Source organism: Channa argus, chromosome 22, assembly GCF_033026475.1.
Source record: "Channa argus isolate prfri chromosome 22, Channa argus male v1.0, whole genome shotgun sequence".
In the NCBI taxonomy this organism is placed as follows: domain Eukaryota; kingdom Metazoa; phylum Chordata; class Actinopteri; order Anabantiformes; family Channidae; genus Channa; species Channa argus.
This window is the reverse complement of record NC_090218.1, coordinates 5,280,465-5,305,849: the sequence shown is the minus strand read 5'-3', so window position 1 is coordinate 5,305,849 and position 25,385 is coordinate 5,280,465. Positions and strand designations below refer to the sequence as shown.

The window sequence follows — 25,385 nt, the reverse complement described above, 5'->3', positions numbered from 1 at the left end:
TTTCAACAGTGTCACTTCCTCAAAGTTTGTGTACAATGAGCAGGTGCAGTCGATGCCTCTGATGTCAAATGACAGTGTGAAAGTCCTGCTGAAGTTGGCTTTCAATTCAGTGTGCATGTGTGTGTGTGCGCGTATGTGTGTTTGTTTGTGTGTGTGTGTGTGTGTGTGTGTGTGTGTGTGTGTGTGAGAAAGAGAGAGAGAGAGGAGGCTTTGATGTGCTTCTGTAACATTCCTAATACCCTACATGCATAAGATATGACAATCTCTGATTCTGTTTATAGCTCTCAGCCTTGAGCCAGCAAATACTGTAGCTGTGTGTCATGATCGGTGAAAATAAATTACTGTTACACAACACGAGAAAGCCCCCAGAACACAAGCAAAGACCATCTTGAGCGCTGATGCTGAACCAATTCTTGCACTATTCTCATTCTGCTGTCAATGCAAATTGATGTCAACACCACCTAATAACCTTTGCTGATTGCTGGGAAACTGCTGCTGCTGCTGCTGCTGCTCATCACCACCAGAGAGCAGTAGCCTATAAAAAAACAATTAAATGACACCATATCTTTCCCTGATCATTTGGACTGAAATCATGACGATATTTAAATGACTAATTTGCCGTATTCAATTCAGGGAGATAAATGTTTTTTAATCACAAGACTGAACTCTTTTGTTGTACTGTACAATGGCCAATTGTCTATAAGATGTTCCAGCATATCTACAGCAAACTTTAGCGAACTGTGTAGTCATTAAGTTTCTTCTTTTTTTCTCAATATAATTTGGTCTCAGGAAAATAAATTGCTTCATTCGTTCTTACCTGTACATACTTCAATGGTGTTTTATTCATTTAAAAGGGTTCTTTTCTTTTCTCTAGATTTACTGTGACTTGTGGTCCGCATCACAATTCACAGCAACAATATTATTCTGTGAATGTATTTTAACCTTCCACAAGCCAGCAGAACTGACAACAACCACTGTAAATTGACACTGCCTGCAGGGCTGGGGGCTGAGTGCTTTGTCTGATGCGTGATGGAGTATGGCAGGCTTGTCCCTTATTAGACTCATCACTTTTGTGAAATCACATGAAATAGAGAGAATATGCTCAGTAGGGGGCATGTCACAAAGCCAACCAGCCATAAAAGTATTCACACATACACAAGCTGTAAACAAAGTCATTAAACCCTTACAGTTCCGTGCAGAGGCTCTTCTTCATTTAAGGGAAAAAATAACAAAATCACACTATTGACATTCAGCCTGGGAAACTGCACTACACAAAACTACAGTAATGGATAGTCGTAACAGAAATGGTTTAAAAGATAGAAAGTGGCAAATGAAAGAGTTTTCTCACAATTTGAGGCAATTGATTTTGAAAGAGATCAGCATATACAACATTTGTTTAGGAAATTCTTCTCTAATTAATGGTAATACCCTTAGTCCTCTAAATGAAAGGCAACAGCCATGAAAAACATTGTCATTTCTAATGCAAATGAGTGTGTCCAGACACACAAACTAGCATTCTCACCAGACTTTTGTGCAAGCTCACACAGTCATCATGTGGATGATTACAGAGGAGCAGCGGTGCCTGTTTGGAGTATACAGTTCCTGGTGTGTCCTCTCGATGACTACATTTTCACATCTGTAATATGGGAACAAGGACAGACGAGAGACATTGCTTTTAAGTGTGGGCTTCCTCAAGAAGCAACAGGTCTTGTGCAGTTGTGGAGACACAGACACAGCCGTGAGGGACAGGAAGCCCACTCCTTTCATTGATGCTGAGTGTTAAAAGCAAGAGAGTAACAGCTGTGTGATGTGTATGCAGGAGGTGAAGGATGACGTCTTCAGATCCTTTGCTTGACTGAGAAAGTCCATAAAAAGTGTAGTAGCAGCACACAATATTATAAAAGTCCCTGCAGCCCCCTATAAAATTGCTATTAAAGTAACGTTCATGCAATAACTATGGCTTTAAAGTTAGTAAATGTAACACAATTTTAAACAGGCCTCCTCTAAGGAATTATACTCTCCACGATGCACTGATATGTTAGAAGCAGTTTAATGTGATTTAAGCTATAATATTCTATATAATATATGCTGAGTGGTTTCACTTCATCCGCTTTTAGAAACCAATAAAGGTTTCATATAGTAAATGTGCTAAATGGGTGTAATGATGCTTCAAAAATATTAAAAAAAAAAATCTTTTTTTTTTCCATTAGAAATGCAGTGAAGTAGTATGCAGTAACACTAATAATACTAGATACTAAATCCTAAATAAATAAATACTAAATCTAAATCCCCCAGTAAGGAAGTTTTTTTAATGTACATCGCTGTTTGTATGCATACAAAGTTCTCTTCTGTTCCTTAATTGTATTCAAGGTATGAAAGAAATGAATAAATTCCCATGTTAAATGCAAATCATAGGGGTTATGGATCATTTATTTAAAATGGTTCTACAGTGCTTTTAAAACTCAAACAGTGCAATCAAGATCCAAAAGCATATTGGGAATTTATCAGAAAGACACAATGTTCCCAGAAACACATCCTGCTTGCTTCCACTGTCACACTCAGCTTCGTCACATCATTCCAGACTAAAACTCCTCTTGATTGTGGTGGGACAGAGTTGTGTGGGTGGTGTGTGTCTGCAAACAAACCGAATTTCCTCAGTGCAGCACAGTGGGAAGCTTGTTAGTAGTTTTATTAGCAGTTATTTTGGGACTTTTTGATTCTTTTTTTTACATCACCCTGGTTACAGGACAACATATATTTTCTCCATTCAATTACAATAAGCAATTTTCATATTAGCCAACAAGAATATTTACAGTCGGTTTAGTTGAATCTACTCAGGTGTGAGCCTACTGCTGAATAATAATGTGTTCTACACCGGTGAATGTTTATTAGGTCCCACCCGTCAATGGGTGATCAAATCAATTAGGTTTTATAACTAAGAGTGTTTTTTCTTATAATTTTATGCAAATTCAACAATTGGATTACAACCTAACCCTGTTTTTGCTTCATTACATGATAGTTTTGAATATTTCATATTCCCATGTAGGCTCAAACCCCAACATCTCCATGTGCTGCCTTATCACAGCAGAGCAGCTGCTGTGCAGAAGACACCCCACATCCCCTACTGTATGAATATGTCATAAATCTGACGCTGGACTTTCCAAAAGTTTCAGAGTGCATCGTAGGTGATAGAGATGGACTGCAGGGATGAGTCAGACTTTTTGGTGCTAATTAGTCAGATGGGAACAGAACAAATGTTTGTGAACTACTAGGCATTCAGAGAGTCCAAATAATAGACATTGCAGATAAAGAGGTTCTCATCATTGCAGCTTATGGGCTCTTTTCTACGTTTTTATGGAAAATCATTGTGGGAAACAGTTGCATTTAAAATTCCAAGTTAAACTGTATGTTAGTCTCTAATTTTGCCAGAGCCTTACAGCCCTCTCTTGTTTCTTATCTCTTCCTCTGTCAGTAATCAGACTATAAAATTCAGAATCCGATTTTTCCAAATGCCTCTGTCTTTGGTCAGATATGCATTTACAATATCTGTGTGTTTTTTCCTGACATATGAAACCACAAAAAAAGAATACTCTAACAATCATAAAGAGAAGGACAGCTGGAAAAGCAGAGACTGCCATGTGCTTTGAAATAGCAAGGCACTAGAAACCCTCTAATCACCTGGCATTTTAAGCGTGGGTTGTGGAGAGTCGAGAACAAAATGTAGCATTTCTCAAGTTCAGGCTTATGAGGATTTTTAAGTCTCAAGTGTGACTGTTTTTTAAGAACAGCGTGGAAGCTTTCAGGATATTAGAGTTTGAAACTTGTAGCCAGTGGCAGAAAGATCCCTCAGTTGGATTAATGTGTCTATTTATGACTCTAAGATCATTAGTATGAATTGTCAAATACTCTCAGGGATAATCCTGTGCTCCTCCTTGATGAACACCATGTTCTTGATAAATGTCAAATTGTCAATTGGCAATGTTGTCAAAGTTTGGACTGACTTGTTTTTGATGAATGGTAACCATGCATTTCACTTGACCGGGACCATTGCCAAAGCATTGTGAATCCCTCTCCACAAATGCTCAATATTAAATAAACATTTAGTGAAAAATATAAAATAGCAGATCACTGATCAAATCAAAGAGTCTGTTTGCAGAGCAGAGGTCGAGAAGAGGGTTTATTCTCTGCTGGCTTAGCTTTGACAAATGTTTCACTTTGTACAGATTTCCCACTAGGACCGAGGTCTAGCAGGATAGATTTTTTTTCCAGTCTAAAGAAACAATGTTCCATGTTTGGGCTGCGGACAGCTGAGTGTGTATTTTACGTGCCTGCCCTGTCTCTTATGGCAATTTATTTTTCATAGTACTACTGATGTAGGCTGACCAGAACACGGCCATTCTTTCTCTAGCCTACTGGGCACAGCAACTTTTTTACAGTTTCGTTTTCTTGCTTAAAGGAAGGTCAGCATGTTTCAGAGGCTCATGCTCAACTGATTATTCACCACAACATAAACAGAAAAATAAACACATGTGTGAGTGCAGTCATGAATAAAAAAATAAGCAGCCCACTGTGTCACATTTTGCAAGAGGTGTGAAATTTAGAGCAAATGAGCAGGGACATTAGAGATGATTAATCCCACAACTTGCAGACTAATGGGTCCTTTTCTTTAGGGAACAAACTAAGAAGCCTGTAAAAATGTACCTCATTAGTGTCACATCTCATATATATTATGGCTTTGTTTTGGATAATTGATACCAATTTAGCTTGTATTTGTTCTATCAAAGCACAAAAAGATTATTTAACATGCATATCAGGCTGTGGATTTTTCAGGATCTATGAAGACTGTACACAAGAAACACCATGATATGTAAAATGGGTATATTCTTTGAGGATTTACTGGACCGTTTGACCAATAGTTGGAGAGGAACACAAAACGAATTTGACACTTCTCCCAAATTCATCAGTTTCTCTGTCCAAAGATGGCATGGGCTTCTCTGGTGGCTAGGCTACTAATCAGTACATAAATAAACTATTTTTCCATAGCCGAGATCTTGCAAAAAAAGTGATAAGAGTAGAAAATCAGCTTTGAACTATTTGCAATGAATCCCATCTTCTTATTTCGGCTGATCTCCCAGTCCCCGCCCTCCTTGTAAATGTCAGCTGCACTGCCTATTGGCGATAAGGCTGAGGTAACAAACCCTCGAAATTCGCCAATATGCGCTGAGGTGGGCGGGAGCAATTTGACGCAGACTCTGAAGGGACTCAAGTTAAAACTCCTGCGCGCTATTCTGCCCGAGTATGTCGAGCGTCTGCACGGGTACACGCGCGGGAGTCACCGTGTAGGCACTGGGCTGACTGCCCGGACAAGATTGTCACCTTTTCCGTTTGAAAATAAGCGGAGCATCATTCGCCCGTTTTCACAGGGGTTGGATCACATTCGTCGCCAACATGATGTTGTACAGACTTCTCCTGTCTTTCTCGGTAACAGGTTTGGCTCTCGCGCAGCCTGAAAGCTCTGGATTATTTTACGCACTGAGATCGGAACTGGCAGAAGATGCAATCTTGGTGGCCAACAACGGAATACGCGTCCCATTTGGGAGATCGGTCAGCATCGAGCCCATTAACGATCTGGTCATTCAGACGCAGCCGGGGGATCGCTGCAGCATCACCGTTCTGGATAACGATCCGCTCTCACAGAGACCGGGGCATCTCTCTCCTAAAAAGTTTCCCTGCGATTTTGGTCCCAACGATGTGACATACTCCCACTACGGGTCTAGGAGTCCAACCAAAGACAGAGTAAGGCTGCAGCTCAGGTACGACACGCAAACCGAAACCGTTATTATCCCGTTTATGATGGAGGTTGAAGTAGTTTTTACGCAGCTGGAGTTACTCACCAAAAACATGCCTCTTAATGTCGCTCATCTTAAAGGGATCAGTAATCCTATTGATAAGAAGATTTTAGAGTTTACTTATGATAGAAACTCCTATATATGTGAGGTGACATCCCTGTCTGGCGACAGCCCACTGCCTAGGTATGGAAAACTTATTGATGGGGGTAAACTTTCCCAAATGATGGACTGTGACGAGTTTACACAAGCTGGCATCCGCTTTGAGCACACGTTTGACCGCAAATCCCCCAACAGGGACTATGTTCCCATGGTGGTGGAGCTGCATGACAAGGAGGGCAACCTAGTGAAAGAGGAGCATTTTCATCTCATGATTCGCATCAAAGAGGGACAAGAAAACACTCCCCCCAAACCCAGCTTTGTGTCCATGATGATGATGGAGGTCAGCCAGTTTGTGATGACGGCCCTCACCCCTGATATGCTCGCTGCTGAAGATGCAGAGTCAGACCCAGATGAGCTTATTTTCAACATCACTTCTCCCTTATCTTATGAAGAGGGCTACATAGTCAGCACAGATGACAGAAACCTCCCCATCACATCGTTCTACCAGAGAGATTTGCGGGATCTGAAAATAGCTTACAAGCCCCCTTCCCTGGATTCAGACACTGAGAGAATTTTCCAGATTGAGTTTGAAGTGATAGACACAGATGGAGCGGTGTCAGACCCCTTCGCTTTTATGATTGTTGTGAAGCCGATGAACTCTTTGGCCCCTGTTGTGACACGTAACACAGGTCAGCTGCTGTATGAGGGGCAGTCTCGGCCCCTCTTCGGCGCACACAACTTGGAGATCAGCGACGAAGACAACCTTGACAGCATCACCATCACAGTGGTGGACGGGCTGCGCCACGGGGACCTCATGGTGCTGGGCTCTCAAAGCAAATTCTTCACACCTGCTGACCTCACAACAGGAGCTGTTGTGTATCAGCATGATGGGAGCGACACATACAGCGACAACATTATCTTCAAGATGACAGATGGGAAAAATGAAGTCGAATTCCTTTTCCCCATAACAATTGTTCCCACTGATGACGAGCCACCAATCATAAACGCCAACACTGGCTTGGTGCTATTCAAAAGCCAGATGATGCCTGTATCTCCCCTTATGCTCAGCGCTGCCGATATTGACTCCGAGGACTCGACTATTAAATTTATCATTGTCCCTCCATTCTCTACAATTGGCACACTGCTACTAAGGCAGTCGGATGCCCCGGAGGACCCCTCATCTTGGAAGTTCAGTGCTGGGGATGAAGTGTACGAGAAGGAAGTGATAGAGTGGCTTCAGAAAGACATTACTGATGGGAAGTTGTTTTACAAGCATACGGGCCCTCACAGCACAGATACTGTCATGGATCAGTTTGTGTTCACAGTTCAGGATGACAACGACCCCCCTAATAAGTCAAAGGAGAGCCTATTTATAATTAAAGTTTTGCCTATCGATGATGTACCTCCTCAGCTTTTCCCAGGCACCACTCTGCAGATGACCGTTCAGGAGTACAAGCTCACTCACTTTAGTAAAGAAGTTTTGCGCTACACCGATTTGGACTCTGAAGACCGTGACCTGAAATACACGATTATCCAGCCTCCAACCGACACAGATGAAAATAATCCAGTTGTCTTTGGTTCTTTGGTTATGACTGACAGCCCAGACACAGAAGTCGCAGAATTCACACAATCTCAAATTAACCATCACAAGATCTCCTACAGCCCCCCAGATATCGATCTTGGAATTACAGCCCACGTTGTGCAGTTTGGTTACACTGTTGAAGACACAGCTGGGAACAGTGTAGAAGGGGCTTTCACTATCAACCTGCAGCCAGTAAACAATAAGCCCCCTCAGGTTACAAACACTGGCTTCACTGTGTTTGAGCATGGCATGCACATCATCACCATTGCTGAGCTAGATGCCACAGATCTTGACACAGAGAGTGAACAGATTACCCTCACTCTGAGTCAGCCCCCTAAACATGGCCAGGTCCAAGTTGCATTCACTGACCTAAAGAAGAAAGGGGTTTTCAGACTTGAGGATGTCTCAGAGGGGAAGATGTCATATATTCACAGTGGTGAGGAGACGACGAGTGATGAATTTCAGTTGGATGTCAGTGATGGGATTCACGTTGTAACTGTGACGGTCAAAGTTAATGTAAAACCTGTCGATGATGAAACTCCCACCATCAGCCTGCCTGCGGGAACAATTGGGTCTCATATGGATGTGCTGGAAAATGGAGCCACAGAAATCACAACAAATGTAATTCAAGGCCGTGATGATGACACAGATGACCTCCAGTTGACCTTTATTGTGGAAGATCCTCCAGTCATGGGGGAAATACTAGTTAAAGGAGTCCCTGCACTTAGGTTTACGCAGGCTGATATTATTAATGGTGTGGTTGTGTATGCACACACTGGTGGTGAGATAGGTCCCACCTCCCTGCAGGACGGCTTCAATTTGACTCTAACAGACATGTCCAGCGATTGGACAATAGGTGGAAATAAGGTCAGTGGAGTTCATGTCCGAGTCACCATCCTTCCTGTTGACAGCCAGGCCCCTGAGGTCAGCATTGGGATTCAATTCAGTGTCATTGAAGGGGAGAAAGACCCCATCGGCCCTCAGCACTTGAATGCTGATGATAATGACACTCCAACGGACGATGTCCTTTGCACCATCATCGTCCAGCCCACTGCAGGCTATGTGGAAAATATATCACCTGCCCCAGGCTCAGAAAAGTCCAGGTCAGGAACAGCTATCAGTGCTTTTACCATTAGAGACATCAGGGAGGGGAATATCTACTATGTGCAGAGCATTCACAAAGGCGCTGAGCCAGTGGAGGACAGATTCACATTTAGGTGCTCTGATGGCATCAATTTGTCAGAGAACCATTTTTTTCCAATAGTTATCCTCCCAGCAAATGATGAAAAGCCAGAGATTTATTTGAGGGAGATAGTTGTGATGGAGGGGATGAACATTGTCATTGAAGCTCCGATCCTGAATGGGGCCGATGCTGATATTCCACCCGATGAGCTGCTTTTCATCATTTCCAAACCTCCTAAACATGGTGCCATTTTAAACCAGCTATCCTCGGGCTCAATTTTGGTGACTAATTTTACTTTAGAGCAGATCAGAGAGGCATCAAGTATTATTTATGAGCACGACGACTCAGAGACAACAGAGGACAGCTTTGATGTCACTCTGACAGATGGAAAATACTCTGTGGAGAAAACAGCCACGGTGGTGATCATCCCTGTTGATGACGAGACCCCTCGAATGCTCATAAATGATGGTGTGGAGGTGGAAATTGGAGAGACCAAAGAGATCAGCAACAAAATGCTCAAAGCAACAGATTTAGACTCAGATGACAGTACGATTACATATCTAATACGGTTTGGGCCTGGTCAGGGCCTCTTGCAGAGGAAGAACTCATCTGGGTCTCTAGAGAACATAATGCTAGGCATGAATTTCACCCAAGCTGATATTGATGCAGGGCTCATAGTTTACACACACAATGGACAGGAAGGTGTCCGAGACTTGATAAAATTTGATGTTACAGACGGAATGAACCCGCTAATTGATCGATACTTTTATGTCACTGTGGGCAGTATTGACATGGTCTTCCCTGACGTGGTCAGTAAAGGCGTGTCTCTCAGAGAAGGTGGCAGAGTGACTTTGACCACGGATCTTCTCAGCACGACTGATCTCAACAGCCCCGATGAAAACCTGGTCTTTACCATCACAAGAGCCCCCGTCCGGGGCCACCTCGAGTGTACAGATACTCCTGGGATGGCCATTGTGTCTTTTACTCAGCTCCAACTGGCTGGCAGTAAGATTTACTACATCCACACCTCAGATGACGAGGTGAAAATGGACAGTTTTGAGTTTGAAGTCACAGATGGCTACAATCCTATTTTCAGAACATTCCGAATCTCTATTGTGGATGTAGATAATAAGAAACCTGTTGTGACAGTAAACAGTCTAGTTGTCACCGAAGGGCAGACTAAGCTGATTACACCATTTGAGCTCACTGCTGAAGACCAGGACACAGCTGAGAAGCTGCTGAAATTTAGTGTCACCCAGCAGCCTGTTCATGGTAAACTTCTTTACAACCAGTCCACATCCATCACCAGCTTTACAAAACAAGACCTTAATGAAAACCTCATCAGCTACAAACACGATGGCACAGAATCATCAGAGGACTCCTTCTCCTTTACCATCACTGATGGCACACACACTGATTTTTATGTTTTCCCCAACACTGTTTTTGAGACTCGCCACCCTCAAACCGTGAAGATTACTATTGTTGGCATTGACAATGGCATCCCACAGATTGTGGTGAACAAAGGTGCCCCCACTTTGAAGATCTTGGCCCCAGGTAACCTTGGGTTCCCAATCAGCTCTAAAGTGCTGAGAGCAGAGGACAGAGACAGCAGCCCAGCCTCTCTGGTGTTCCGCATAACCACCCCGCCCAAACACGGCTATATCATTAACCTGGGACAAGGAAACAACTCTATCCACACGTTTAGTCAAGGTGAGTATTAAATTTACTGTATGAATATGCACCAACATTGCATTTTAATTGCTTTTGTCTAATATAATAAAACTTTTTAAATATGTTTGAATAGTGAATGATATATATATATATATATATATATATATATATATATATATATATATATATATATATATATATATATATATATACGTTCAAACATATTAAAAAATATAAAAATTGTCATTAGTGTGTTTATTTGGCAAAGGGATGTGGTTTTAATCTCCATTTTCTAATCAAATATTTATGATCCCCTGACAAGAGGTGATACACTTTAACTTCAGAGAAAATTTTTTAAAATCCATACAAATCTGTAAGTTTTGATTAATTTTTTACACTGCCTGCCAAAGAGTTTAATTTATGGGGTAATAATTATTCATGTGTGTGACAAGTGCTGGCTTGGGAATTTCAATAGTTAATTTGTGGGTCTGATTTGGATGTGCCTAGCTCATCAAATCATAATTAGCAGACCAAAGTTAGAGGCTGATGTTTCGTGCAAATGTCTTGTAGATGGTTAGTGATGAATAATTTATTATTTCTGCATCTCTGGGGAAATGTTCACATCTGATGTTCTCTACAGTGGTTTGTTAAATGAAGCAGTGCTGAAGTAGAGGATCGTGTGAAAAGGTCAGCGCAGACCTTTTAGTGATAGGGTGGCATTTGAGTTGCGGCACATTTTGATGATTTGACAGGTCAGTTCAATTCGAAACAATTTAGTGCTGATCGTGCACCTAAACATGTGTATAGACAAGTGAAATTCCTCAACAAAACTTATGCAAAAATAAAGAGTGAGATATTTAATCTGAACATGAATTGCCGCCATGTCTTTTTTATTGATATTGGAGACTCAAGACAACAATGCCACTGATTGAGCTTTAAAGCGATGCAATCAATTGGAGTATTTCATATCACGCTGAGGCAATTATCCAAACACATAAGACCATTCACCTGCTAGTAGCACAGCTTAGCAAAAGCGCAGACAGGGGCTGAGAACACAGAGTGAAAAAAGAGCTCTGCAGTCTGCAGGGGATGGACACTTCTGACAAGCATTGTGCAACTGCAGTCTGGAAAAAAAACGGAGCACAGATGATACAAGAGTGCAGCGAGAAGGAGAGTCAAAGGGGCAGAAGAAAGGGCAGAGAGCAAGCAAAGTGAAAGCAAGGGTAGCAAAGGGAAAAAGGAGGGGGCATGAGAAAAATAAGGAATTATGGGAGTGAATGGGGCATGAGAGAGTGAGTGAGAGAGAGCAAACAGGCTCGTCAGAAGAATCAGTCAGGTGAAAGAGACAATCCTCACTCTTTATTTACTCATCGTATTTCCAGGGCACATCCCATGAGCACATTCTCTTTAAATATTTGATGAACAATGTGCCCTTGGTTCACAGTGTTGAGTTTATATTTGCAAGGTCTTCGGGTTCAAGGCTGTGTCACAACATTTCAGAGAGGATCCCTTTTTACACCTACCTCTATATAATCAGGTTAATTGATACAAAACACCAAATGCAAAAATAAAACTGATTAATTGTAATATCAGTAAAGTGTGAAGTGATTATACATCTAAAAGGCAAGCAAGAAAGGCAGTGTCCCAGCCAGGAGTCAGGGGTTTATACTTTTATGAACCTCTTCCTCCTGACATCTATTATTGAAGGAGGGGTTCACAGGGGCCAAGCCCTTTCACAGTGCTGATGATTTTTCTGCACTGTAATAGGTGTTTCAGGGCAATGGTGGAAAAAAAGGCCGACAGAGCCCTGTAATTCAGAGAAGTTAGGAAAACAGATGTGGAAGCGCAGGTGTCAACCGCTATCCTGTTTTTAACATTCTTCCCCTCGTCTGTCATTAAAACAACCACTGTCACCTGGTTTGCAGAGCTGTTGACACAGACGGGCTGACAGGTTCGCGTTTTAAACATTTCTGTGGGTTCAGCTTGGGCTGTCTCAAATTTTGAGGTTGTGGCCTTAGCGTCCTAGATTACAGATGCATGACTTTCAGAATGTTTCCTCTGGTAGGAAAATTTGTCATGCTGAGTGCTGATAAGGAACAGAATCAGTGTGATGCTAGAGACCTGCTGATATTGTGCTGAAGCGGGACAGCTTCCATCTTTGAACAATTATTTGACAGGGAGACTGTTTGAAAAAGCCATAAAGCCCTAATACAACTTCAAAGTGTGTTTGAGGCTATTTCTGTAGCCAGCATGAAACTCCACATGAAGGTTGTTTTATCTTAAAATGCAAATTTTTTTGATAAATATATATTTATTAATCTTGTCAAGGGCAAATTGATTCAATATATAATTTATAATTGAGCCATCACCTTGCTTTAAGTTAGCACAAGGTGATTGTTAAAATTTTCATCATGCATCACTTCACATTGACAGTGCAATGCTCCATCTTAAAATGCAGCGTGTATGGCCGGCATTAGCATGAGGGCATTCATTATAACAAAACATGTGTTGTTGTTTGCTTGTCAGCTGGATTTTATATGTACCCGACTTTGCAGGTGAAAATGTTTCACTATATCTGCACATATATTAAATCTTAAAAATTTTTTCAGCTGCAATTCACCTGTTTTATAACTTGCGTGTTGTTTGACAAAAATATAAAAGATCTAAATTAAGCAGAATTAACTAAAACTTCTCTTTACAGCTGATATCAATGACCTGACCATCTGTTATGTGTTGGGGAAAGAAGAAAACGCAACATCTGACCTCTTCCATTTCTCCGTTGAAGATAAGGGTAAGTGTCCACCTATTTGAAAAATGTGTTCAGATTTTATTTGGGCAGTTCTTCCATTTTTAGATCAGAGGGCGTATGGCATACAGCAATGGTCCTGGGGCAGGTACGAAACCAACACACTGGTGTTACTGGTTGCGGCATGCACCATAACCATTTGGTTTTCAGGACACTCCAGGAGGCCCCACCTTTTATCTTTAGATTTGCATTCAGGATTTAGACAATTTTTCTTCATTCTTTCTTCAGTAAATTCAACATGTTTCCAAACGACATATCAACAAAATGTCGCCAGAATAGTTCAAGTAAGATCAGTTCTTCTAAGGTTGGATTCTGCAGTTTCTCATTTCTGCTTGTTGTGTCCGACTACTTACAGTAGTTGTGTTGTAACTTGCAGCTCACAGTTGTAATGAACCTGCGAGCCAGCTGCCAAGCATCGTATTTAAACTTGTAAACAGTTCCCAAGTATGGTTTTGATATTTCTGTTTTTTTCATTTATAATCAGTTGGGCTAAATGGAGGTCTCCCCTCTGTCAGATTCAAATGTGAGGCGACTGATATTTGCACCCACTTCATTTGATTCACAATTTTCCTCTAAAGTGAGCTGCCATTCAGAGTTGTGGATCAGAATATCAAGTTCAGAACAATCTGCATAAGCCAATAGAGGCCTTCCATCTTGTGTACAACAAATGATGCTACGTTGCATTAGCTTGCTGTTGAAATGATAAGGCTTGCAGGTTCATTAAAGATAGAAAACTATTCTTGTGGTGTCGAGATTAACTCGCATCGCTTTCACAGTTCGATGATTTAATGAGACGGCTCGTATAATTTGTGAATATGACTGCAGGATATGTCAAGCAGTATTACTATATATTCTGTCAGAATACAAGCCTAATTTTATTAGGGCTTTTTTTTGACAGAGAAGAGAAGGGAGTTCAATGAGAATACAAGCTACACAATACTCAGATCGCAGCCATCAAACACTTGGTCTAAACTGTATTTATGTCAGTCTTTTTCGAACTGCCTCTAGAGGAATGAGCACTTTCACTTTCGACAAAATAACAACACGCTTTCACTTTTATGCATAAGGTCGATATCAAATTTTCTTCTCTCTAATAACTGTCACTCACAGCCCGATTTATGCATATGAAAAAGCCACTTTAAAATTTGTACATTTCTCTCTCTATATTATGTGTTTTCAATGTGCGTACAATTAGTTTCCATTTACTAAGGCAGCAGTTAATTAAGCAATCCGTGGCTGGGAGTCTGGTATAGGAAATGAAGGGAAGATCGAGAGGGAGTTGCACTGGTTCAAGATTAAAAAGCGGCGGCAGCTCAGGAAAGAAGAACGAAATGTTGCAATACTGAAGAGAAATAATCATTAGTGAAGTAACCACATTTCAAAGCATTTAAGGGCTGAAATAAAGCTCAAGCTGACAAAAATGTTTAAGCGCAAGAGTGTTTATAGTACAGCAATAAGTGTGAAACAAAAGGGAACACAGAGACATTAGGTAAATGCCCTCCGTCTACAGTTAGACAGGTTACACAAACCAAAACATGAACAAAAGGCTGGTCCTGCTTTCTTCTTGTTCTAGTGATATGGATTAAGTTTTTAAATTAACAAACATATGCAAAGGCACAGTTAGTATTATCAAAGAACATTACATCCAAACATATCATTCATCTATCCCTTATCTATAACCACTTATCATGTTTCGGGTCAAGGGGGCTGGAGCCTATCCATGCTGCCATAGGCCAAGAGGCGGGGTACACTGTGGACAGTCTATCTCAGGGCAAAAACAGATGGAGACCCACACACACAGACAGACAGCCATTCACACTGACATTCGCAATTTAGAATCCGCAGTTAACCTAACATGCGTTTCTTTGGACTGTGGGAGGAAATCGTGGGGAGCATGAAACTGTTCACACTATGGTCTAAAAGTCGATGTTTAAATTCAGGGACCTCAGTGCCACATTTACGATTCACGTTAAAGCTGTTCTAAAACAGCAAGATAACTGGTTCAGGAATTTAGACGGTAGTGTGTACCTACTTTTTCCTAAATATAATAAATCCTGCAGACCACTGTGCATTAGACCACCCTTTCAAAATAGTTCCTAAAAACAAGAAGTACACTTGTTTTATATTGGTATGTGTTTGATTTCTTGTCATAGTAACTAAAGCTAAAATGTTTGCAAATGACACAAAACTACTCCACAAGACTATATATCACAAAATGCCAATAAATGTAATGTCAAGATCATGGGCCACTTTTTTACAAATTTGTTTTTTAACCTTACAAAGATGTGTTTAATTGGGATAACTTTTGTTATGATAACCATTATTTTCATTACATTACTGTGTGCATTCTCTAACCCACACAGGAAGAAAATCATTTATTGCAGACTTTCTTTTTTTAAACTAGTTTTTACGTGAAATACTCTGAGACCCATTTTCACAAGCATTTTCATACTGTAGTGCTAATGCAGCAGGAAGAAAGTGCTAATGCAAAAAGAATAACCTTTTATTTATGTTCCTTTATGTACATGAAAGGGGCAACATTGACTAATTGATTGTCCGTGCTCCAGCTAAAGTTCTTTGTTTTTTCTACACTTGTGGCAATAGCCTGGTTTAAATGAAAAGGCTTGAGGCTTTTTGCAACCATGTATTTTGAAATAAATGAGTTTACGTTTTTCCAAGTTTACTGGTTGCACTTTCACTTTTCTTTAAGGAGAGTTAGTGTTATTGCAAACTTGTTCAGGAAATATGTTTTATATTTTAGAGGAAAACAGCTATTTGACCTAGTATATAAATATACATATAAATTATAGAAAAAGTAATGGGGTCTGACTACTCTACATGTATGCTGCAATCCCACAGCACAGAAGGGGTAGCCGTAAGCTAAAGGGGCGGGCTGGCCTCCAGCACAAAGAGGTGTTTGATATTTAAGAGCCCGAGCAGAGTTGTGGGTAATGAGAGCCCTGGGCGTCTGAGTTGGGCAGAGCTCTGAGGCAGCCACTGGTAATTACATGACCCTATTTCAAGCTCATCTACGAGGGAAGAGTGGCAGGAAGCACCTTCTGTCACAGGTTAAGACCCGCTGCCATCGGTATTGTTAACATTAATGGGCTGGAACAAATCTTGTTTCCCCGGCTTCTCTTTGGCTCTGGGATGTCCAGATAGTCAACATGAGGCAGTAGAAAATAGGACAAGTTTCAATTATTAAGAGCATGGACACAATTTATTGTTATGGATTATTATGTTCTTGATTTGTTGATAAATAATATTACAGAAATAAACCAAGCAAACAAAAAGCAGAACATTTATGAAAGTGGAAATAGAATGCTTGACTCTGCTTGAAAATCTTCTTCTATTAATCGTCACAGTAGTTTATTTCCAGTAAATCAATTACTGAGTTAAATGTTATAGTTCTGCCTCTAGTTTGAAACTTTGAAACTGTAGTTCAAATTATGATGGATATCTTGTTGTTCACAGCTTTTATTTAATAAAATATGGCAGTGATAATCTTGGATTATTCACACTAGCGGTGTCTATAAAAGATGTGTTACAGATTCCCAGTGGCTGAAATCTTAGCAATGGATGTCAAAGTCTTGGTAATTTGAAGGAATTCTTAAAGGAATCTTAAAGGAATCTTAAAAATCCATGTTACTTAAAGTACAATAAATGACATCAATTATTTGTCATTTTTTGTAGGTACAGTGTTAGATTTGTTATACATTCTCACAAAAGAAAACTTTGCATGCATGTTTCTCCTAAACTCGTCTTTTCAGTCTGTCTTTTTTTTTACCTGTACAGTGTGTTTCTCCACCCACGGCAGACAGGATTGATTGTTACAATAGATTCCTTTCATCCAGTCCGTACCCCTTCCTGCCCATGAGCAGCCTCCATATACTCCTGCCTTAGAAGTACAACAGCAGTATATCTGCTTAAAACACCCCCTGCAGCTTCTGCATATCCCATTTTACACATTAGACATAACTTGCATTTTTTGGTCTTCATAAATCTCTCTTTAGTATAACAAAATACTTTAAGTGCAGCTTTGTCCTTTTTAGTTTATAACACTATTATCACCACAGGCTCCAATGTAACAGTTTTTTTTTTTTTATCACCAGTTTTGTTTGCGTTTGTTGGCTGGACTTTTTTCTTCCTCTTCAAAAGGCTTTTTGCAGTGCCAACACGTCACATAAAATGCCCTTGTGGGCCGGGACGCAGACTGTTGCTGTTGCCCTCCTTTGCTTTTAATTTTTTCTTTATTTTTTAATATATTTTTATTGTAGTAAAGTATCCAGTTTGTTGTGTAAAGCTCACCGTCTCTGATCATGCGGTTGGAGGGAGTTTTTACCTTTGTTTTTATCATCGCGGAACTTTTTCCGCTTCAATCTGTGACCAGCGAGCAACAGCTGTAAGAAGCTGGAGACGCTCCTTTGTTTACAGTCGGGAACAGCTGATCGGTCTGCAGCACACCGGCCCCATCCATTTAAGTTTCGTTCGGGCTTCAGACAACATCCGACGAAATAAGAATGACAACAGCGAGAGGTCGATGAGATGGTAAAAAGCGGAGGGCTGGAAAAAGAAAACAGGCGAGCGAGGGTGAGAAAATTCAAGCCGCATCTCCCATCTCTGCTTATGGGCAACGTGAGGTCTCTGGAGAACAAGGTGGACGAGTTGACTGCACCGGTGAGGAAGGAACATGTCTCTCGAGAGTGTAGAGTAATGGTTTTCTGGGAGACATGGCTGCAGGACAGTTTGCCTGACACATGCATCAGCGGATCGGAGCAGAGAGGAAAGCTGAGAGAGGAAAGGGCGGGGCCTGGTCATGTACCTCAGCAACAGGTGGTACTGGTCATGTCACTGTGAAAGAAAGAGTCTGTTGCCATTGAACGGTTGGCGCTGGGCCTAAATACCCAGAGAGTTCTCACACGCCATATTGATCGCCGTCTATATTCCTCCCTCCGCCTCCTCAGACGGCGCGTGTGACGTCATACACCCGGTCGCAACCAGACTCCAGACCCGACATCCTGACACCCTCTTAATGATTTAAGGTGATTTTGATCATGCAGCCCTCTCCAAGACCCTCCCCACATGCACAGTATATGTAGAGGTTATAGAGGCCGACAGCTCTTCTAACCACAACTGAATCCACCTCCTACCTGTGTCTAAGTCCCTGGTTCAAAGGCAGCTCCTTAGGAGGGCTGGTTCTGTTCTGGGGGGGTCTCTGCATGTTGGCTGAAAGGAGAATGTTCTTCAAACTCCTCTCAATCCTGGACAATCCCTCCCACCCACTCCACTGTGCGCTGGATGCACAGAGGAGCACTTTCAGCCAGAGACTGATCACAGTCAAGTGGTTCTCTCCCAGTGGCCATTAAACTGTTCAACTTATCACCCTGTTCAACTCACCCCCAAATGGACAATTAGTATTGTTTTTATTTAATTTGTTAGTATTTTTTCATTTATTTTTACTCCTCTGGTCAGGTTTTTTCTTACCTCAGTAGGATCAGTAGTTTGTACTTGTTTATTGTCTTGATTCGGTGGAAGTCTTTTTCCTTTCTTTCTACTTTCTCGAGGAGAGCAGCTGTAACAAGGTAACACAGTTTCCCTATCCGATCAATGAAGTTGTTGAATCTTGAATCTGGCATGAATAGAATAGTTATTTTTGTAGATGAGGTACAGGCTTTCTTTCTAATATATACAAGACAAAGGCCCAAAGAAGAACTAAATTAGTTCATTTTAAAATACTTTTCTAGCAGATGAGTCAGACTCTGATAATGTCTTGGCTCAGAGATTTGAAGCCATCCACGGGCACACTGAAAGAAGAGGATGATCCGGTATTAGATTGCTAAATTTCTAGTTTTTTATTTATTATTATTATTATTTTTTTTATTTTTTTTGCAGTTGAAAAAGCTGTCTTTAATTTGTTTTCCAATTTGAAATACATATGCTAATTCTAATACTTTGCCTGCTCTGGAAGCTGCACTCAACCTAAATAATTTTACTAGAAAATTGCATGGACACATAGTTTTTACAAAGGTGAAACTAAACACGATAGGCTGTATTTACATAAATCCTTAATATGTTACAGTCAAGTTAACATTAGTCTTTAATCAATCAATTAATTCTTTCAAGTTAGCTTAAGTCAGAACAACTAATGTTTATAAGTTTAGACTAGCAAACTCAGCTTGAAAATACAAATACATGTTAAGTTAGCGAATAAAAAAAAATGCTCACATGAGGGTTTAAAGTGTGAGTCTTAACTAGTGGTCGTGGAGCAGGATGGTCCCTTGACATTTGTTTGTTGTTAACCTCGCCAGCAGAGTTTACTGTTAAGAGCAGAATTACAAGATAACGCATCAGCATGCAGGACAGACTGACACACTAACATGTCCCCTGGCTTTAGGAGAGGATTTTCTTTATCTGTCTGCATTCAGGAATTTACTGTCACTCACTTCTCACAGGGCCCAGCTCTCCTATCTTTATCCTCTTCATCTCCCTCTTCTCACTCTGTCAGTCTTAGATCTTGTTGGATGTGTTTTATTCATTTTCCATTCTTCTTACTCCGCTCAGCGGTTGTGTTCATTATATATTTTGTTCTTTGGTGTTATTTTTATCTGTCTCGCAGCCTATCAATGTCCTCTTTTACTCTCGAGGTACAGTCTTCGTATTTTGCCCTACTGTCTCGCTGAGTTTAATCTTTAAAGTATGTTGTGGTTTATTGTGCGGAGTGTCGACTCTGTCTTAGGCATCAGGATTTGGTTTTACTGTCACACCCTCGCTGTCTTTTCCTGCTGTCTGTCCCCGCCTGCCGTGTTTGTCTGTCAGTGTAAGTGCTGATGGATCTGTCTGTCGTAGGATTGCAGCACATTCTGCAGTTGTGAATGTCGCTCGTGATGATCCGCATCTCATTAAAGCATTGAGACGAAAATGTGAGAGATGTGAAGGGATTTTTCATCATGTTAATCATACTTGATTTTGTATTTCTTCATCCTTGTCAACCAATCTATGATACAAATATGACCAAACATCCTCTCATCTTGGGAACAAATGTATTCACTATTTATTTTGCTGCTGAAATTTACATTTTTTACCTCATGAATATATTAGCATAGGATTTATTTTTTTGTGTCTTTAATTTTTCTTTCACCCTTTTTCCACAGTTACTTTAATTTTTTTAGTCTTAGCAGTTCGTTTTTCGTCATCTAATTTTCACCCTTCCCCCTACTCTTTGTTATATAGCACACGATTTTATGCAAAAATGAAACTGTCAGAAAGTGACAGTTCACGCTCACATATAATCAAATTTTCTGTTTTACTGTCCTTGCATGTGTCCTCTTTACGTCTCTTTTTCCTGCTCTTTTTATTTCAATGGATCTTATGGACCTTATAATTTATATTTAATTCATACTGTATGAGCATTATACTGTGGCAAGGAGCAACCAGAGATTTAGGTATCTAGTTTATTCTGGCCTGTCAGACACAGTTTGGTCTCAAGAGTGTCTGTATCCATTCTGTGATACAATAAACTCATCCCTCTGTTGTTAAATATTATATTGGCATGCGGCATGGGGAGATGCAACACGAGTGATAGGCATCCTGGAGTTCTGCCTCTGTGATGAGCACCAAAAAATCCTGAAGGACAACAAATACTTTTAGGTCTTATCCTTCATCTGACACTCAGAATGCACACAGACATGCAGGCATAAAGATACAGATGTATTTTCTCACACATGCACAAATGTACAACAGCTGACACACACTTACACTTCAAGGAAGCTGCCATTTCTTTGTCCCCAGGCCTCGTCCCTTTAAGCTACACCCAGGGACGTACAGTAAATGGATGTCTTTGTAGACGCCCGTGAAAAACCTCACGGTTATTAAGTGTATCACATGAACTTCAAAGGAGTGAGGATTCTTTGTCCCAGATGTCAGTATCTTACGATTTCATGTGCAAGGTCGCTCCAGGTGTTTCTGCAGCATGGTCATGCCTAATGGCTATTGAATGTAGGAAGGAAAAATTCATTATTCTGTCACATCCACATTTTATCTCTCTAGGACAGGCAGGGGGTTAATATAGTATATGCAATTCACTTCCTTTATTGCCCACAGGCACACGTAGATCCAAACACAATCACATGTACGGTATACTATATGAACCTCCTCAATGTAAACAGGAGCGCCAGAGTTCTCATTGGGCTTGTTTTGGATTGGAGCCCAGTGAAGTGATTGACCAAACACAGAATCGTGTTACTATGTACAATTAATTGCACATAAGCTGTCAGTCCAGACGTTCAAAAAGCGCCTCATCCTCGTAAATTAACAAAAACACTTCACACACTATTGGCTTAAATTTGCCTTTGGGTTGAGCAGCATATTAAATATTTCTGTTTGCCCAGGGCCATAAATTCCTGGTCAGACAACTGATGTCTCACCACACTGATGCCAGCTATCATTTAGATTGTGCTAGTAGGATACTAACAAACACAAATACGTACACATACCCACATGCACAGATCATTGATTATTATGCGGAAAATATGTGTAACATAACCTGCTTTCAGTCTGATATACTGTAGGGATGGTCACACATGTGGAGCAATCACAGTCTTCCTTAGTCTCCTTTTCCACTAGTTGCACACATGCTAAGCCGACCAATGTACAGAGACTGCCACACTTCTGTCAGGATGAACTAAAAGGTATTGAAACATCCTGAGGGGGAGTGAGATATTTGTATTTTTTTTACTATTTTTTTGTACTATCAGAAGTTATGCAGAGTGGCACTCCTGTCAGATGGATGGTGCGTGGGTTCCTATAACTATTGAAATATTACTGGTAGTCTGATTTAGAAGGAAAGGTGTTTCAGTGCTTCACATGCTACGCATTTAAAAGGGAACACTTTGCCAACAAAACAAATAGCATATTTAGCAATTATGTCTTAGTCCTATGTTTCTCAAAAGTTTCCATGGCAAAAGAGATCTCTGAGTTTCGGTGTTGCCAGTTGCACTGGGAGTTGGGGACTCGTAAACAAAGGACTACAGAAGGCAGATGGAAATGTAACAGTGAGAAAAGGGCCACACCGCCAGCAGCAGAATAGATGTACTGAGCAGCAGACGGCATCATCTCGCTGTGAAAAATTTCCTTTGATTTTGGGTGTGAAGTCTCAGACATGCATATACAGTGTACACACACACACACACACACACACACACACACACACACACACACACAGAACTGAAACTCTGACAAGATAACCCTATAATATACAAATGAAGCTAAGAACACACGTGCTTCACACATCCCATAGCCTGTGAATGAAAGGTCCACATTTTATGTGTTTGTGCAACTTAAAATTAAAATTCAGTTATGTTTAGTGCACTATAATAGTGAGGATGATAAAGAATTTTCAGTGAATCAGACTTGAGGATTTATTATGTCAATTTTGATATTGCAGATTTATTTCAGGTTAAGTGCTTCATCCATATTTGCCATACGCAGTGGAGGCCATTGACACACATTACATTATACATGCAATATTTATGAATTGTGTGACCATATCTTTATTGTCCAAAGAATAAAGGGCACATTTCCAATTTTCTTTCTATGGTTCTAGATTGGAGAGCTCATGTATATATGAATGACATTAAACCTATCACTTTGCTTCTAGCTGAAAAATCCCTCTAGAGGACATCATCTGGAGGAGGTTTTTAGTTAAGATGGTGCCATTTTGTTGCTCATGCTACAGAGTTTGTAGCTGCGAGATTTGTTCCTTGCATGTGTGGTTAGTGTTACGTCAGGACGATTGTGTGACAACACACTGCCCTACACTGCTTCCATGCACCTGCATAAATGCACTGGCAGTAAGGATCAGGTTGTGACACCACTGGTCATAATGTTTGAGGCATTGAGTGGACACTCTTTACTTAGGAGACCTAAACCACTGTAGAGCTCCTAATAAAGCGTTGAGATGGTGATTGGGTTCTTGTAATAACTGTCATGGAAATTGAATTGGTTCTAATCTGTCATTGAACTGTTTGTTTTGGGATTTTAATCCAAAAGCATTTGTCTCAGCATGCAGTGTGGGTGATGTTCAGAGTCGTTTAATAATTCTCCTCTTCTAAATGACGATGTCATTTTGCTCTCGAGCTAAATCACACTGATCATGTGCTACAACCCTGTGGACTCAAATGTTTTGACTTTGACCTCAGTCAGAATCAGATCAAGCATTTTATAACAGGCTTTGCTTTACAAAACCAACGTCTACTTTCAACTTCACTTTGACTTTAACACTAATATCTTTTGACTTTACATAGCCTAAAGTTTTATGACTTGAAAGACTTGATCCTCTCCCTAACCCCACCATGTAAGAATCTAGCCTGGTGCCTACCAGCGAATTAAGAAACAGAGCTGAGACTCAGGCCTATGTGAAGGCCAGTAGCATACGTTTGATGTGCTTATGAATGACTGTACCTTCATAGTAGGTTTCCTTTAGGCGTGAGACATCTCTAAAAAGAGATGATGGTAGAAAAAGGAGAGTTATGGATTTTTTTTTTACTGAAAATAGATTTCTGTTTATCAGAGGAAGTACTGAACCAAACAGTAATATGTGGCTCATACTTCCAAAACAGTGACCTAGAATAAAGTCGACATCATCTAACATTACCAGGAAAAACTGTAACAAGCTTTGCATCATAAGCTCAGTTAGAGAAAGATAATTATTCTCACGTTACATTTAAGGTAACACACGTTTTGAGTTTAACTCTCATCTGACTGGACACCTGTCACTGATTAAGTCATGAAATACATTTTGGCACGCAACCCAACATCAAAAATGTAGCATCAAACTTTTTTTCTGTACTATTCTCACAGCGCCTTGATCCTTCAAATTTGCAGTACAGAAACTATGATCTGTAATTGGTTAAAAAAAACAACCCTTGTGAGTTATTGTTAGAAAAGTCTTTGAAATAGGGAGTAAAGTGAATTTATCTCTATTGAGGATGATTTCAAAGCTGCTTTTTTGTATGGTCAGCACATGTGAGAGGTCTTTTATCCTTCCAAAAGGCTTGGGGAATGAGGCAGTGTGAAGCCCACTGCCTCAGATCCCTGTTGTCTGTGCACAGTTACTCACCTCCAATGGGAGGTCACATAGAAGATCTGGTAAACACACATAAGCATACTTCTAAAAACACTGACACACACACACACATACACATTCGCATGCACACATTAAGATTTCAGACAGCTAATGCTGCATCTACTATCAGGGAGCTTGGATGAAAGTCAAGGTTGCAGCGAAGTTAAAATCTAAGATTTGTGTGTTTTTGTGTGGGTGTATGTGTGCAATACTGCATTATATTTTGTTTAGTGGATCCCCAACTTGGCCTACAGGGCTCTTGAAGGATACATGAGCTTGCATTGCGTTCCAATACAAAAAGAGCTGAATTTTTCACCTATGTGCAGCATCTTTGTACTATGTTAGCAAACCATGTTAGAGCTTAATTCCATGGAAGACCTGGGCCTTGGACTGTGGAGGTGGAGGGGGAAAACTCAAATCCTCAAGCCTATTTATGAATTGTTATTGATCGGATTATAGAAAAACTCTTGCTTTATCCATTATAAAAGTGTAAGAGAGTAGCATTATTTAGAGAGGAGAACCCCTCTTTTTTGCACAAGGAGTTTGAATAATGATGCTTCCCAGCTGCCATTGTGACCTTATGGTGATGGAGGTGAAGTGCAACGGTTTTAATGACAATACTGCTTCCACCTTTAAAGGCCATAAATGACTTGGAAGAACAAACCACTTTGAAGCCGTCCTTGGTAGAGTTAAATGAGATTTCCTTTCTTTCAGCCTACACAAAGTCCTACACCTCTGCTACTAAAACACACACTCACACACAGCCATTTAATTTAGCACTCATGAAAATGCCATGCGTACTTAGGCATTGTTCATCACTACACAGAGGGAGAAAGAAATTCCTCCTCCACTTTTTTTTTTTTTACATTTCTACAATGTTTTCTCATTATTTCCATTCATTATTGCAAGACACTATTATTTTCCCCAGCAGTAAGTTGGTAAATTAGCCACACAAGGCAGCATCCTTTCTATCTACTTCTTGAAGTGGTATCCTTTGAGTAGTTCTGTTAACCTAACACTAACACAATCGTTTACACTGCAAATCCTTCCTTAATAAAACTGATTGGGACAAT

General features: G+C 40.5%; 1 protein-coding gene across 4 annotated transcripts in view; it reads left to right on the top strand.

Moving 5' to 3' along the window:
- The first annotated feature begins 5,260 nt into the window (after window positions 1-5,260).
- Window positions 5,261-25,385, top strand: part of frem2a (FRAS1 related extracellular matrix 2a) — a 56,130-nt gene continuing 36,005 nt past the window's right edge. For all 4 annotated transcript variants that reach the window (XR_010912121.1, XM_067492238.1, XM_067492237.1 and 1 more), the window contains exons 1-2: window positions 5,261-10,423; window positions 13,086-13,175. Coding sequence is in view for 3 of the 4 variants with exons in the window: in XM_067492238.1 (XP_067348339.1) it covers window positions 5,449-10,423; window positions 13,086-13,175 (5,065 nt within the window). In the remaining variant the exon portion in view is untranslated. The remainder of the gene's footprint in view (window positions 10,424-13,085; window positions 13,176-25,385) is intronic.